This window comes from Oryctolagus cuniculus, chromosome 4 (genome assembly GCF_964237555.1).
Source record: "Oryctolagus cuniculus chromosome 4, mOryCun1.1, whole genome shotgun sequence".
NCBI classification, from domain to species: domain Eukaryota; kingdom Metazoa; phylum Chordata; class Mammalia; order Lagomorpha; family Leporidae; genus Oryctolagus; species Oryctolagus cuniculus.
In genome coordinates, this window is record NC_091435.1 from 152,840,305 (window position 1) to 152,853,348 (window position 13,044).

Consider the following 13,044-nt stretch of genomic DNA (forward strand, 5'->3'; position numbering starts at 1 on the left):
ATGTCAGCTTAAAAGCAGTGTGAGAAGTGGTGGGCACTGTGGTGCAGCAGGCTTGGGACACCAGCATGCGACATCACAGAGGTGGTTTGAGTCCTGTAGGCTTCACTTCTGACAGCTCCCTGCTCATGTGCCTGGGAAGGCAGTGGAGAACGGCCAGGTATCTGGGTCCCTGCCACCATGTAGGAGACCACGCTGGAGTTCTGGACCAGCCATGTGGGGAGCAAACCAGCGGATGAAGATGTCTCTGTTTCTCTCTCCCTTCCTTAGTCTTTCCCTCTCTGTGCCTTTCAACTAAAACTAACTAACCAACCAACTAACTAACTAACTGGGATTACTTCAACATCTCTTTTTGGAGGATGCAATTCAACCCCTAACAGGCCTCATTACCTGTGCCTATAACATAAAGTTTCAGACTACATGTAGTAAGTCTTTAACACTTTTCCAGGTTACATATTCCTTTGAAAAACCAAACTAGAGACCTCTGACTCATAGACATTCACATCTGCACAGTATTTTGCGAAAGTAAGCAAGGAACGGCAGCACTGAAAGACAGCTCTCTCAGTCTGCCTCAAGTGAAACATCTCAGCTGCGAATGGAGCTCCAAAGGAACACATCCAGTGTCCTAGACAGTGATGCCCGTTAGGACTTTTTGAATTAATGAACTTGGCACTACTGATGAGAACTGAGCATCACAGTCTGGATGGCCCACCAGAGCATCATGAATCGGAATCCACTGGCATGGAACGGAAACTTGACACCAATGTGCTTGGAGAGTGAGGCTGGCAGATCACTCAGCGTCCTCCTAGCTCTGGACAGGGCCTACACTGCCCTCCCATGTGCTCTGCCAACTCTCCTCCTCAAGATCTATACCTCCCCATCACTGTCACTCCCATCACTGTCATCCGACGTACCATGATGGCTGGCGAACAGTAGGAACTCAGTAAATACTGGTTGAGTGGCTTACTCTTGGAATAAATGGTTGAATAACAGTTGCTTTTTTGGTCACTCTTCTGCATTTGCTACTTCATGTCTTTCTAAATATCTGCTATCATGATTCTCGGTGAAGTGTCCATGGAGAACCACCTAAAACTCCTCTGTCCTCTTGTTAATGACACTTTTTATAATTACGGCTCTCTCATGCCCTGCCTCTACCCCCGGTGAATCTGCTTTCTCCTAAGCCTACTCCTGGCTGTGTTTAGCTCCTCATACACCCTAAGCCACTGTCTCAAAATACACTCAACCCATCTTTCCTAAGTTCTGCCTCATTCATTTGGCAGTGGAACTAACTTGAAGCCTGAAGCACGATCCACCTCCTTCGCATCTCACGCAGATGCCGAGTGCAGACAGGAGAAACCGTGGCCTTGAGGTCGGTGCTTCTGCTCACGCTCATCCCTGTAGTCTTTGACACTCAGGCACATCGTGGTTCTTGCTCAGCCAGGTACATCCCATCTTTAGGTCACTCCTGCCAAACCCAGCACTCTGCTCTGCCTCACATACAGCAGATACCCTTGCTTTCTCCTTAGACGTAGAATTCCTCCACTTTCTGTCTTCACCTATAAACTGCTCTGCCCCTGATAGCAACCTGGTGCCTCTTTCCCAGATCAGCACTAGTTTTTCATTCTTGGTCTGCAGCCAGTCTCCCGCCAAACTCCTGACCCTGACCTTTGTTCCACTATCACCTTACTCAAAAATTATCTGTGTGGAGGTTTGCTATGCACTAGGTCCTGTTCTAAATGCTGGGATGTCGTAGGGAAACCAAAACAGACACAACACTGTCTCTCACTGGGGAAGGGAGAGTGGGGACAGATGGGTATGAAGAATAGACGACAGGGGCCAGTGCTGTGGCATAGTGGACTAAGCCTCCGCCTGCAGCGCCGGCATCCCATATGGCTTTTGGTTCGTGTCTGGCTGTTCCTCTTCTGATGCAGCTCTCTGCTAACAGCCTGGGAATGCAGTGGAAGATGGCCCAAGTGCCTGGACCCCTGCACCCAAGTGGGAAACCCAGAAGAAGCTCCTGGTTCCTGGCTGTTATGGCATTTGGGGAGTGAATCAGCAGATGAAAGAACTCTCTCTGTAGCTCCACCTCTCAAATAAATCAATAAAATATTTAAAAAGATGAAAAACAAATAAGAACATCAATATAATCAAGATAATTTTTCTTTTCATAGATCTCATCCATGGAATAGAAAGGGAAAACTTGCGATGAATCTTTTTTTTTTTTTAAAAAAAAGATTCGTTTTATTCATCTGAAAGGCAAAGTTACAGAGAGAGAGGGAGGGAGAGAGAGAGAGAAGAGTTCCATTGTCTGGTTCACTCTTCATATGACCACAATGGCCAGGGCTGGGCCAGGCTGAAGCCAGGAGCCAGGAGCTTCCTCCAGGTCTCCCACATGGGTGCAGAGACCCAAGCGCTCAGGGGTCTTCGCTGTCCTATCAGGCACATTAGCAGGGACTTGAACTGGGGCTCAAACGGAATGCTGGTGTTGCAGGTGGCGGCTTATTCTGCTACGCCACAATGCCAGCCCCCTAGTGATGAATGGTGAGGGAGGGCCTTGGACTGGTTCCAGAAGCGAATCTCCCCGTGAGTTCTCCCTGCCTCTGACTGCCCTGGTCTCGTTCCAGAGACAGCCAACCGAGCTTCTCTGCCCTGAATTGCCCCCAGCTGCAACTTCCGCCTTCTCTACTTCACTGGCCTTCTTCAAACACTGCTTTGTATGTGCCATCTCCATATCTTTTTCTATCTAGTTATCTTTTTAGTTGGAAAAAAAGTTGTTTTTATGTATACATAAAAAAAAGACAGAAAAACCAGAAAGCTGAAGAAAAGGCCACTGTATTTCTTAATTGCCTGTCAACCCACCCTAACCCCGTTTCTGCTCTTTCACTCCACCAGGCCCGCTCTGGAAAAGTTAGCCAATGACTGTCCCTTTTTCAGGGCCAAACCTGAGCAAGCCTTTCCTGCCTGACATTCCCGTGTCTCTTCTCCCTCTTTGCCCTCAGACATCACAGCTCTCTGAGGCTATGCCAGGAACTCCGCCTGGGTCTCCCGAGTACTTGAGTCATCACGCACGTCTCGCAGGCAGATTAGCAGGAAGCTGGATCAGAAGCGCGGAGTAGCTGGGGCATGAATCGGCATTCTAATACGAGATGTGAGTGTCCCAAGTGGCAGCTTTAGTGGCTGCCACATAAACCAGCCCTTCTCCTTCAGTGCCTTTTAAATGCTGACATTAAACACCAGATTCTACCTCTGTCCATGTTCTCTGTATTGTACCCACTTTAGGGAGGGTGAAATATACTTATTACCATCCTAATGGGATGCACTTTGAGAGAGAAATAGGGTTAATCGTTACTACTCCAGGAAAGCAGATGTAAACCAAAATTATCCCAAACTAGGATATATATGAAACCTTAATCTTAAGAATTCACATTCACTGTTAACGGTTTTAGCTAACATCTATCTGATGATCATTTACAAAATTAAATCTGTAGCCTCAATCCTTTATTTGCTAGATTTTCAGGTTATGATTTTTTACAAGTACCTAAATTCAGCATGGTCAAAACTCTAGCACTTACACTTCTTCCGTTTCTTGCTTAAGTTGTAAATATTACCCACTCAAGCTTCCAAGATAGGAAATGTGAGGATTTCTCATTCTCTCGCCTACCAGACTTAATCACTGTCATGCTGACTTTGGCTCTGAATATTTCTCTGACCCACTGTTCCTCCCCTTGACAACTGTCATAACTTCTTATCTGGTTTTCTTACCCTAGTCTTGTCTCCGTCAAGTTCATTTTCCTCGCAAAGTGATCACACTTCTGCTGTGAATCCTTTAATGGCTCCCCATTGCTCACAGGACTTTTATCATGATCCCTTCTATTTGCTTCTTCAGTTTCATAACCTGCATTCTCTCTCTCCCTCGTATTCTAAGGACACAAGCTAACTCATAGATAGAAACTGACACCTGTATTTGCCTGGAGGAGGCTACCTCATACTTTCAGGCCTTTGTCCACGGTGTTTCTCTGGTGGGACACGGAACGCCCTGGTCTGGTGTGCCCACATGAACTGTTTTTCTCTGCTCTTTCATGCTGGCCCAGCAGGACTCAGTGTCTCACCCTGAGTTTTCATACTATCTGTGCCTGCCTCAACCACAGGGTCCTTAGTGCGAATTATGGCAGAGTTCCTTGGTAGCTGGTAAGCCTCCTGAAGACAGGTACCTGCCCCTAGTATACTCAACACATATTAACACAATTTTTCGGAAATCTCATCCACTACATTTTTCTACAGGTGCCCACATATTTTATAAGTCATCAGTGAAAAGATTTAAAATGTACAAGGGCTTCAGCCACCAAAAATGTGCCATGTTTTATAAAATTAAGAGTATCTCTTAGCATAGGAGACAGGATGATTAAGCCAAATATATAGGGGTGATGCATAAAGTTATGACAAGAGGAAATTTAATTGTTTAACATAGAAAATCAGAACATATTTCAAAAGCTATTTGATTTTGAAAGCTTTGTGAAAATATAATAAAAAAGCACTTTTTCTAAAAGAGGTTTCACATTCCTCTTGTTTCTTATTATTTACATTTTTTAAAATAACTTATAACCTTAAAAAGGAGATTAGTATTGAATATTCTAAGATTCAGTATCCATCAAACCTACTCAAACATCCTTTTTTACTTTCCAGATGTTTCCTCTGATAATTTCCATGATCTTCCATGATTAGCTCTGGCTCAGAAAGATGGAACTTATACTTTGTCTGTCAAAATCTTAACTATTTGACCTTCAAGGCATGAATAAAAACCTACAATTTTTGGATAAAATGTAGTACCCCTGTCACTTATTTATTCTAAATCATATTGGGGGAATTTAAAAAGTCGAATCTAAAATTGTAAAGAATATTCGTGTTACCAGAGGCATAGCGAGAGCATCTGGCACAACTGGTACTCAGTGAACAAATAAGGAGACTCACAGAGCAGCTTCACAATGACGATTCCGAATGACTCCACACACTATACGTTCTTCTGACAAAGTCCTGCTCCTTGGGACCGTTTGCTTCCCCTTAATTCAATCATATCACTTCGTGTAATCTTTCCCTAATTATAATTTGGCTTTTAAATCTTGTTTTGTGAACTGTGATTATTTCTCTGGGAAGGAAAGTAACTTGAGGTATTTTGAAATTTAAAACATGCTTTGATATTTTCTTCAATCTGAGGATTATCAGACCATTCAAAAGGGATAGGCACTGGCTCACTGGGTATTGCAAACACCAGAAGGTAGATCTAAGGAGATAAAAGCACATCTACCATTAGGTGTTGTATTGAAAAGTACATTTTTCTAAAACATGACCAGGAAGAAGTTAAATACATTTAAATGTTTTTTTTTTTTTTAATTGGCAAGGTCTCAATCCTATAAACACAGATACAATCTCCTGAATACTCCTTACCTGTCAGAAGGTGGAGCTCTAAACATATCTGAGATACTGGCTTTTATAAATGCATTTCACAAGTATGTGTAATGAGGAGATTAAGGCAGGAGTAAAGTCTTTAGAAAAATGATTCTGAAGAATATTCCAATTCTCTCAGGATAATATCACCCGCATCTCCCAATATGTCCGTGGTTAACCAACAAAATGATGCTTAGTATATTCCTTTGAAATTTCAATATAATACCTACCATAAAAATTTAGGTATATGCAAATCAGATATTCTAAAATATCAAGTATACATAAAAGGTAAAACATTGTAAAATATCAGGACTACTATCTGAATGTAGGGCAAGGTCAGTAACACTTACAAGCATCTCGGATGTAGAGTAACATGGCTATGAAGATGTAATCGACTAAACTCAGGCTGAGACCATCTGCAAACAAGGCATCCCAGACCACTAGAAGATCCTGCAGGGGGAACTCTCGCCCAAACAACAGCCGTACCCACCGTCTGGAGAGAAACAAAACATTCAAACGGTACTTTTGAGGGTAATATGCAGTAATCATTTTCTAACTTAACTGTGGAAAAAAATTATAATTTATTAACTGAGTACAGTGAGCAAATATTATATACCAGAAATATAATATAGTAACATTTGTTTTGAGAAAATATTATATATCAAAATATAATACAGTGAAATCTAAATTTTAAGCTTTCAGGTGAATTTTATAATTCTATAACTAGGCCACAGTATTGAATTTACATGTATAAAATACAAGTACTATGGCTATTCTTGAAAACAGGAGAAATATTTCCTATTTAACTGAAATCACAAATCCTCAAAAGGTAATGAGAATATGAATGCATAATGGTTTGACAGTTGCCTCATATGTAAGATTATGAGTTAAAAATTTCCAAAATTTCATGATCTTTTCTGATTGCTATTATTGTTACCTAATCTTTTGTAAATGTTTATATTGCAAATTATAATCAAACTAATCAAACTAAGAAAACTGTATATTTATATTTTTCTTCTATCTAAAATATTAATTTAAAAACAAAATGTAGAAAATAATCAGTACTCCTGTGGCTGTATTTTTTTGGTCAAATGTAGACAGTTATTTTAAGTGGAACATAGAGTAGTACTTGATCTTTTAGTTTTAGAAGAGATCTACCTAGTCAACGAGGCTATCTGTGTAGGGGTGCTTTTCACAGTCACTCCTTCGGCCAAGAAAATGAATATGCCACAGACAGACATGAGCAGCTAATAAGAATACTAAGCAACATCTGTATATAATTGTATAGCATGAATAGAGACACTTCGGACTTTGAAAAATGCTAACCAAACTATTTTTTCACTTAATTCTTATCAGAAAATAAAAATAATTCAGTTTGATATATTTTATCCATTTACTTCTAATTTTATGTTACATGGTTATAAATTTCTTACACAAGCACGTCTATTTTCTGGAACTTATTTTATGTGATTCTGGCATATAGCAAAGAATAATTCAAAATTTTAAGTATCATTAAATGTTCAAAATAGAAGAAATTCTTTAAACATTAGTTAAGAGATATTACTCTTTTGTGAAGTTTGAAGTCAAGTATAACCATCTGTGGGGTTAAAGTGAGGCAAAAAAATTTTTCAAATACATTCCTGAGGGAGTATCATATTTAAGGAGGAATCAAACTGTGACAAGATCATGTATACTCACCCGCATACGGATCACAGTTTATCAGGGACCATGTGATTGATACTTAATGTTCTTTTATTCAGGTTGTCAAATGAATCAACAGAATAGTCAGATATTTTCAAGTATATAAATTACTCAATTTTTCAGGAAAAAAAATGTACATGCATAGGAAACATTTACCTCCTAAAATGTTATAACACCTTTCACAATTTTTATCTGGAGTTTTAATCCATGGCTGAAATGAACTGGGACTTACACAAAACACATTTTGGGGGGGGGGGGGTGGTCTAATATGCCCGTGATGTGGTTGAGGGAAAAAATTACTTTCTCACACTCTTGTACTTTTTTCAAATCATAAATGTTTTTGTTCTTATCATTGTAAGAACAAAAAAAATTGCTACATTTAATAGACTGCTCTTCTTAATTACAAATAATGAATGGATTTGGAAGGGAGTATCAGGAGAACTAGGGACAGATAAAGTGAAAAAGGACACAGATTATAGCACGTGAGGCACGTGTTCAGAGGTGTTTAACTGACACAAGTCTCTGGATTTTTACATGATTAAAATGCTTAGAATGTGGTTACTCATAGTCACTCAACTGACACAACTGAAAAAAGTTCATCAATGAATAGAGCGGATGAAGGGAGTATCACGATGACACACATCACTATCTTTCTCCTTATGTTACAGCTCAGATGTCTGCCATTTTCTTATGGGCAATCACATCTTTGGTTTCATCATAAATAATGCTTCAAGAGCAAAAAAAGAAATAATTTATATATAATACATATTACATATATTGTATGTATTTATATTATTTCTACAACAAAATGCTGTTATTGCTCAACCTTCCATTGCAACATTCTTACTGATTAAAGCTGTGGGAGCTTAGATCCTGAAATGACCAGGCAGATAAATATGCAGTAATTTCCACTGCAGCACTGTCAGGAGGCGTGCAAACACCTAGGAATCTACACTGAATAAAATGTATTTTTTGTTTTATGTATCAAATTGTTCACATATTTAATAACTGTAAAACTATACAGAATGTAAGTTCTCAGTACTTTCATATATTCTATTTAAAATGTAATCTATCTTACGCTACATTAGGAATGTTTACTCTGTGTCATTCTTGAAGTTTTACTCTGCCAAATACACTGGCAAATAATTCCAGGGCAATGACCAAATTCTGTACACGAGGAGGAAGGGGACACCTGGGACGTTCTTTGTAAAGGTCTTGTTAAACTCACACTAAAGCTGCCTATTATGCTATTGAGAAGCAAAGTCACAGCTAGTTGAAAACACTATAGGTATTGATCTTGCTAATCTTGGTGTAAAAATAATTTAAGATGTGCAAAAAAAAAAAAACCACAAAACTCAGAAACATGTAAGAAAAAATTTATTAGATGTCTTGCATGTTACTTTTATGTAAGACTGTTAATAAGTTGTACATGCAAGGATATGAAAGTAAAATTGTTTTGTTTATTTTATATGTGGCTACAGGAAAATTAAGGCCAAATTCTCAAAATATTTAAGAACCTTACAACTAATACAATGCCTTGAGACCAATAATGGCCTTATTATAATTTAATCACTTTTATCTCAATTGGATTTAGTTCATACATATATTCACAACACAAAAAATTTTCTGTGTTATTTTGAGCTTTCTTCATTGAGTATGAAAGTCAAGGAAAAATTCAACTCTGGATGAAATGAGTTACTAATAGGAATTATTTTAGTAAGCTTTTGCATTCTTAGAAAGGAAAACTTACTCTAAGAAATGAGGTCTTATAAAGAAGTCAGACGTACAATTAACATGCTTTTATTGCAGTCAAAAATATTTAGTGAGAGTTTAAAGTTACACTTAAGGGTAGCATTAAACCTTTCTTTTTCCCCTTAAAGATAGCTTCAGTTTAATTGCATGATACTATTAATCTTGCTTTATGTATGTTACACCTGCAGACTGCAATGCTCATAACCGTACACATTTTATCACTTGTGATAATGCAATAATTCATATTTTACCAGGCCTACTTAGTAATTAAAATCTGCACAAACAAAAAAGACTGAGCCATTAAATTTAATAATAAACCACTCGAAGATGGGATAGCTTCTATGTCTGCACTTATGCCATTATTCTCAATTTTCAATTTTTGTGTGAGTAAGCCGCTACTCCCAGAGAGAGGATCAGAAGTATCGATGGCATCACAGCTTGGGCAATGACCTGGGCACACCTGCGGAAACCCATTTCTACCAACATACCAGTCAGCTCAGGAAAATGACCAATTTGATTGAGGTTTAAGTGAAAACAGCCTTAATCCAACACTGCCGTTCTGGATCATATATGAAGAAAGAAAAGGAAATCCTAGATTTTCATTTCTCTTTTCCTTTCTTTTCTTTTCTTTTCTTTTGGAATAGCTACCTCACAACAGGTAATATGAAAAGCTATATTCGGGTTAACTTAAACATTGCAAAGGCATCTCAAGCAGCCTGCCATCAAAACATAGCCCTGGGTGAGCGCTGTACAGCACAAAAGAACAATGCTGCATTTTTGTTCACTGATATGTGTTTTGCTCCCTGTTTACTTGTACTTTCCAAAACAAACAACTAATTTTTAAATAACCCCTTCCTGGAATTACATAAACAAAGAGTCCAAGTTCTGCATTAGTACTAGAGAAAACCAAAAGCAAGTCGAGAACGTCGATCTCTACGGTTCGTCACCTTTTTGACTGAGTTCTTCTTAGATTGGTTTCTATGTAATCAGTTCCTCTGAAATTAATATTCTGAGTTTTCTTCTATATCAACTCTCTGAAAACAGTCTTAAAATTAGAACCAAATATTAAAGTTATTATAATTAGAGTCACAAAGCATTCTCATCTTTAATTCTATCTTCTCTAGATAGGAAATTCACAAAAAGATGGAAGCCAAAATAAATAATTTTGTTCCAACATAACACTGCTAATTCTCCCAGAGCTCTGCAGAATGCTTTACTGGAAGATGCTTAACCTGTTTAAAAAAGTTTTAATTTAGTCAACTCTCTCAATTAGTTCCTCCTGAATATCTGAGATCTGCCACATGACTTATAGAAAAATTTGAATGCTTCAAGCCCATCAAACTCTGCTTCAAAAACAGAAAGAAAGACTCTTCAAACTAGTTATGCTGTTTAAAGAATTCAAATTTACTTTCAAAGTGTTCCTTATAACCCATGGGTAAAAGGAAGTTAAATCTGGCTTTCTGGGACACATGTGAACCCTAATTTAACCCCCATATCATACACTTGAACTGTTAAAAGCATATTTTTTACTTTGGGGAAAATTCTCCGTTCTTCCAGCGGGCAGCACATAGTCCTTTTAAGGAGATTTCTTATTCCAAAAATAAGTCCTAATAATTATTACCCATTCCTACTATAATTTATTCTTCTTGGCAAGTGCTTGAAGCAGTTTTGTCAGAATAAATGTAATATTCCCTTTGCAAACAAAAGTAGAGCCTTGTGTATCTATGTTTTTTCAGAGATATGAGGCTCATGAAAATATTTTGCATAGAAGATGACCATACTGTTTCTGAGGCTGCATAATCCTTCAACATTCTCTCTCTCCTTCTCTCTCCCTCCTCTTTCTCTTTTCCTCTCTCTCTCCCTCTCCTTTCCCCTCTCCCTCTTCCTCTCAGACATAGGGCAGCTATTTGAACTACAAGTATGGTGTTCAAGGTCTGAGTAATTTTAACATGTATGATTTACCATTAAATTCACAAAGTCAATGGAAGATGGTGAATTCACATTAGGAATTTAGGACCAGCAGGCACTCTTGCTAAGAATCCTCTTGTCCCTTCCCACTAAGGCACACTGGAGGCTTAGTCCTGACTGTGGGGATAAAAGCTACTGAACAGTCACCTCTTTACCCTGCCATATATCTGGGCTCCACCATGACTGAGCTACTGGTGGCTATCTCTTTAACAAAATTATTTAGAAGCCACTACTGCTCATATTTACAGAAAGAATTAACATGTAGTTGGTGGTCATATTGAAAGTGCTAATTTTAGGCTCTGTGTACAGTGGTTTTTATTCACACTACTGACAATTTTGACTTTAGAAAATCTGTAAACAGGGGCTGGTGCTGTGGTATAACAGGTTCAGTCACTGCTTGCAATGAAGGAATGTTACATGGTCCCTGGTTCAAGTTCCAGCTGCTCCACTTCCAACCCAGCTCCCTGCTAATATACCTGGGAAAGCAGTGGAAGATGGCCCAAGTCCTTGGGCCCCTGCATCCACATGGGAGACACAGATGAAGCTCCTGGCTCCAATAAATAACTCTTTTTTTTTTTTTTTAAAGATTTGTTTTATTTATTTAAAGGAAGAGTTACAGAGAAGAGATGGGGTGGGAGGAGAGAGGGAGAGAGAGAGAGAGAGAGAGAGAATCTTTCATCTGTTGGTTCCCTCCCCAAATGACCACAGCAGAGGCTAGGCCAGGCTGAAGCCAACAGCTCAGAGTTTCTTCTGGTCTCCCACATGGGTGCAGGAGCCCAAGTGCTTGAGTCATCTTCTGCTGCTTTCCCATTCACATTAGCAGAGAGCTGGACCAGAAATGGAGCAGCTGGGACCAGAACTGGTGCCCATATGAAATGCCGACATTGTACGCGGTGGCTTAACCTGCTATGCCATAATGTTAGCTGCTAGATATTTTAGTTGTGGAAACAAAAAGCTAACTAAAACAATGATCAAATAAATTTTTCTAAAAGAGCATATTAAGAATTGCTAAGACAATCAGGGAAATGTACATCAAAACCACAATGAGGTTTCACCTCACCCCAGTTAGAATGGCTCAAATACAGAAATCTACCAACAACAGATGCTGGCGAGGATGTGGGGAAAAAGGGACACTAACCCACTGTTGGTGGGAATGCAAACTGGTAAAGCCGCTATGGAAGTCAGTCTGGAGATTCCTCAGAAACCTGAATATACCATACAACCCAGCCATCCCACTCCTTGGAATTTACCCAAAGGAAATTAAATTGGCAAACAAAAAAGCTGTCTGTACCTTAATATTTATTGCAGCTCAATTCACAATAGCTAAGACCTGGAATCAACCCAAATGAACATCAACAGTAGACTGGATAAAGAAATTATGGGACATGTACTCTATAGAATACTATACAGCAGTCAAAAACAATGAAATCTGGTCATTTGCAACAAAATGGAGAAATATGAAAAACATCATGCTGAGTGAAACAAGCCAATCCTAAAGGGACAAATATCATATGTTCTCCCTGATTGGTGACAACTAACCAAGCACCAAAAAGGAAACCTGTTGAAGTGAAAGGGACACCATGAGAAACAGTGACTTGATCAGCCTTTGTCCTGACAGTCGATGAACAACTCAATACTTTATCCCTTTAGTATTTTTTTGTTCTACTTAATACTATCGGTTGAACTCTTTAATTAACACACAATTATTCTTAGGTGTTTAAATTTAACTGAAAAGTGATCCCTGTTCAATATGAGTGGGAATAAGAGAGGGAGGAGATGTACAGTTTGGGACATGCTCAATCGGACTTGCCCCAAATGGCAGAAGTTAGAAACATGCCAGGGGATTCCAATTCAATCCCATCAAGGTGGCATGTACCAATGCCATCTCACTAGTCCAAGTGATCAGTTTCAGTTCATAATGATAGGATTAAGTGTCAAAGGGATTACAAAAACAAGACTAGTGTCTGCTAATACTAACTGACAGAATTAAGGAGAGAAGGATCCAACATGGGAAGTGAGATACACAGCAGACTCATAGAATGGCAGATGTCTTAAACAGCACTCTGGCCTCAGAATCAGCCCTTAAGGCATTCAGATCTGGCTGAAGAACCGATGAGAGTATTTCAGACATGGAAAGCCAAGACACTCTGGCAAAACAAAACAAAACAAAACAAAACAACAAAA

At 38.9% G+C, this 13,044-nt stretch overlaps 1 protein-coding gene across 9 annotated transcripts in view; it reads right to left on the minus strand.

Annotated features, from left to right (window-relative positions):
• The window catches only part of TBC1D5 (TBC1 domain family member 5), a 602,613-nt gene that overhangs the window by 141,212 nt on the left and 448,357 nt on the right, over nucleotides 1-13,044 (minus strand). For all 9 annotated transcript variants that reach the window (XM_070072843.1, XM_017346738.3, XM_008266048.4 and 6 more), the window contains one exon: nucleotides 5,790-5,932. In XM_070072843.1, coding sequence (XP_069928944.1) covers nucleotides 5,790-5,932 — 143 coding nt within the window. The remainder of the gene's footprint in view (nucleotides 1-5,789; nucleotides 5,933-13,044) is intronic.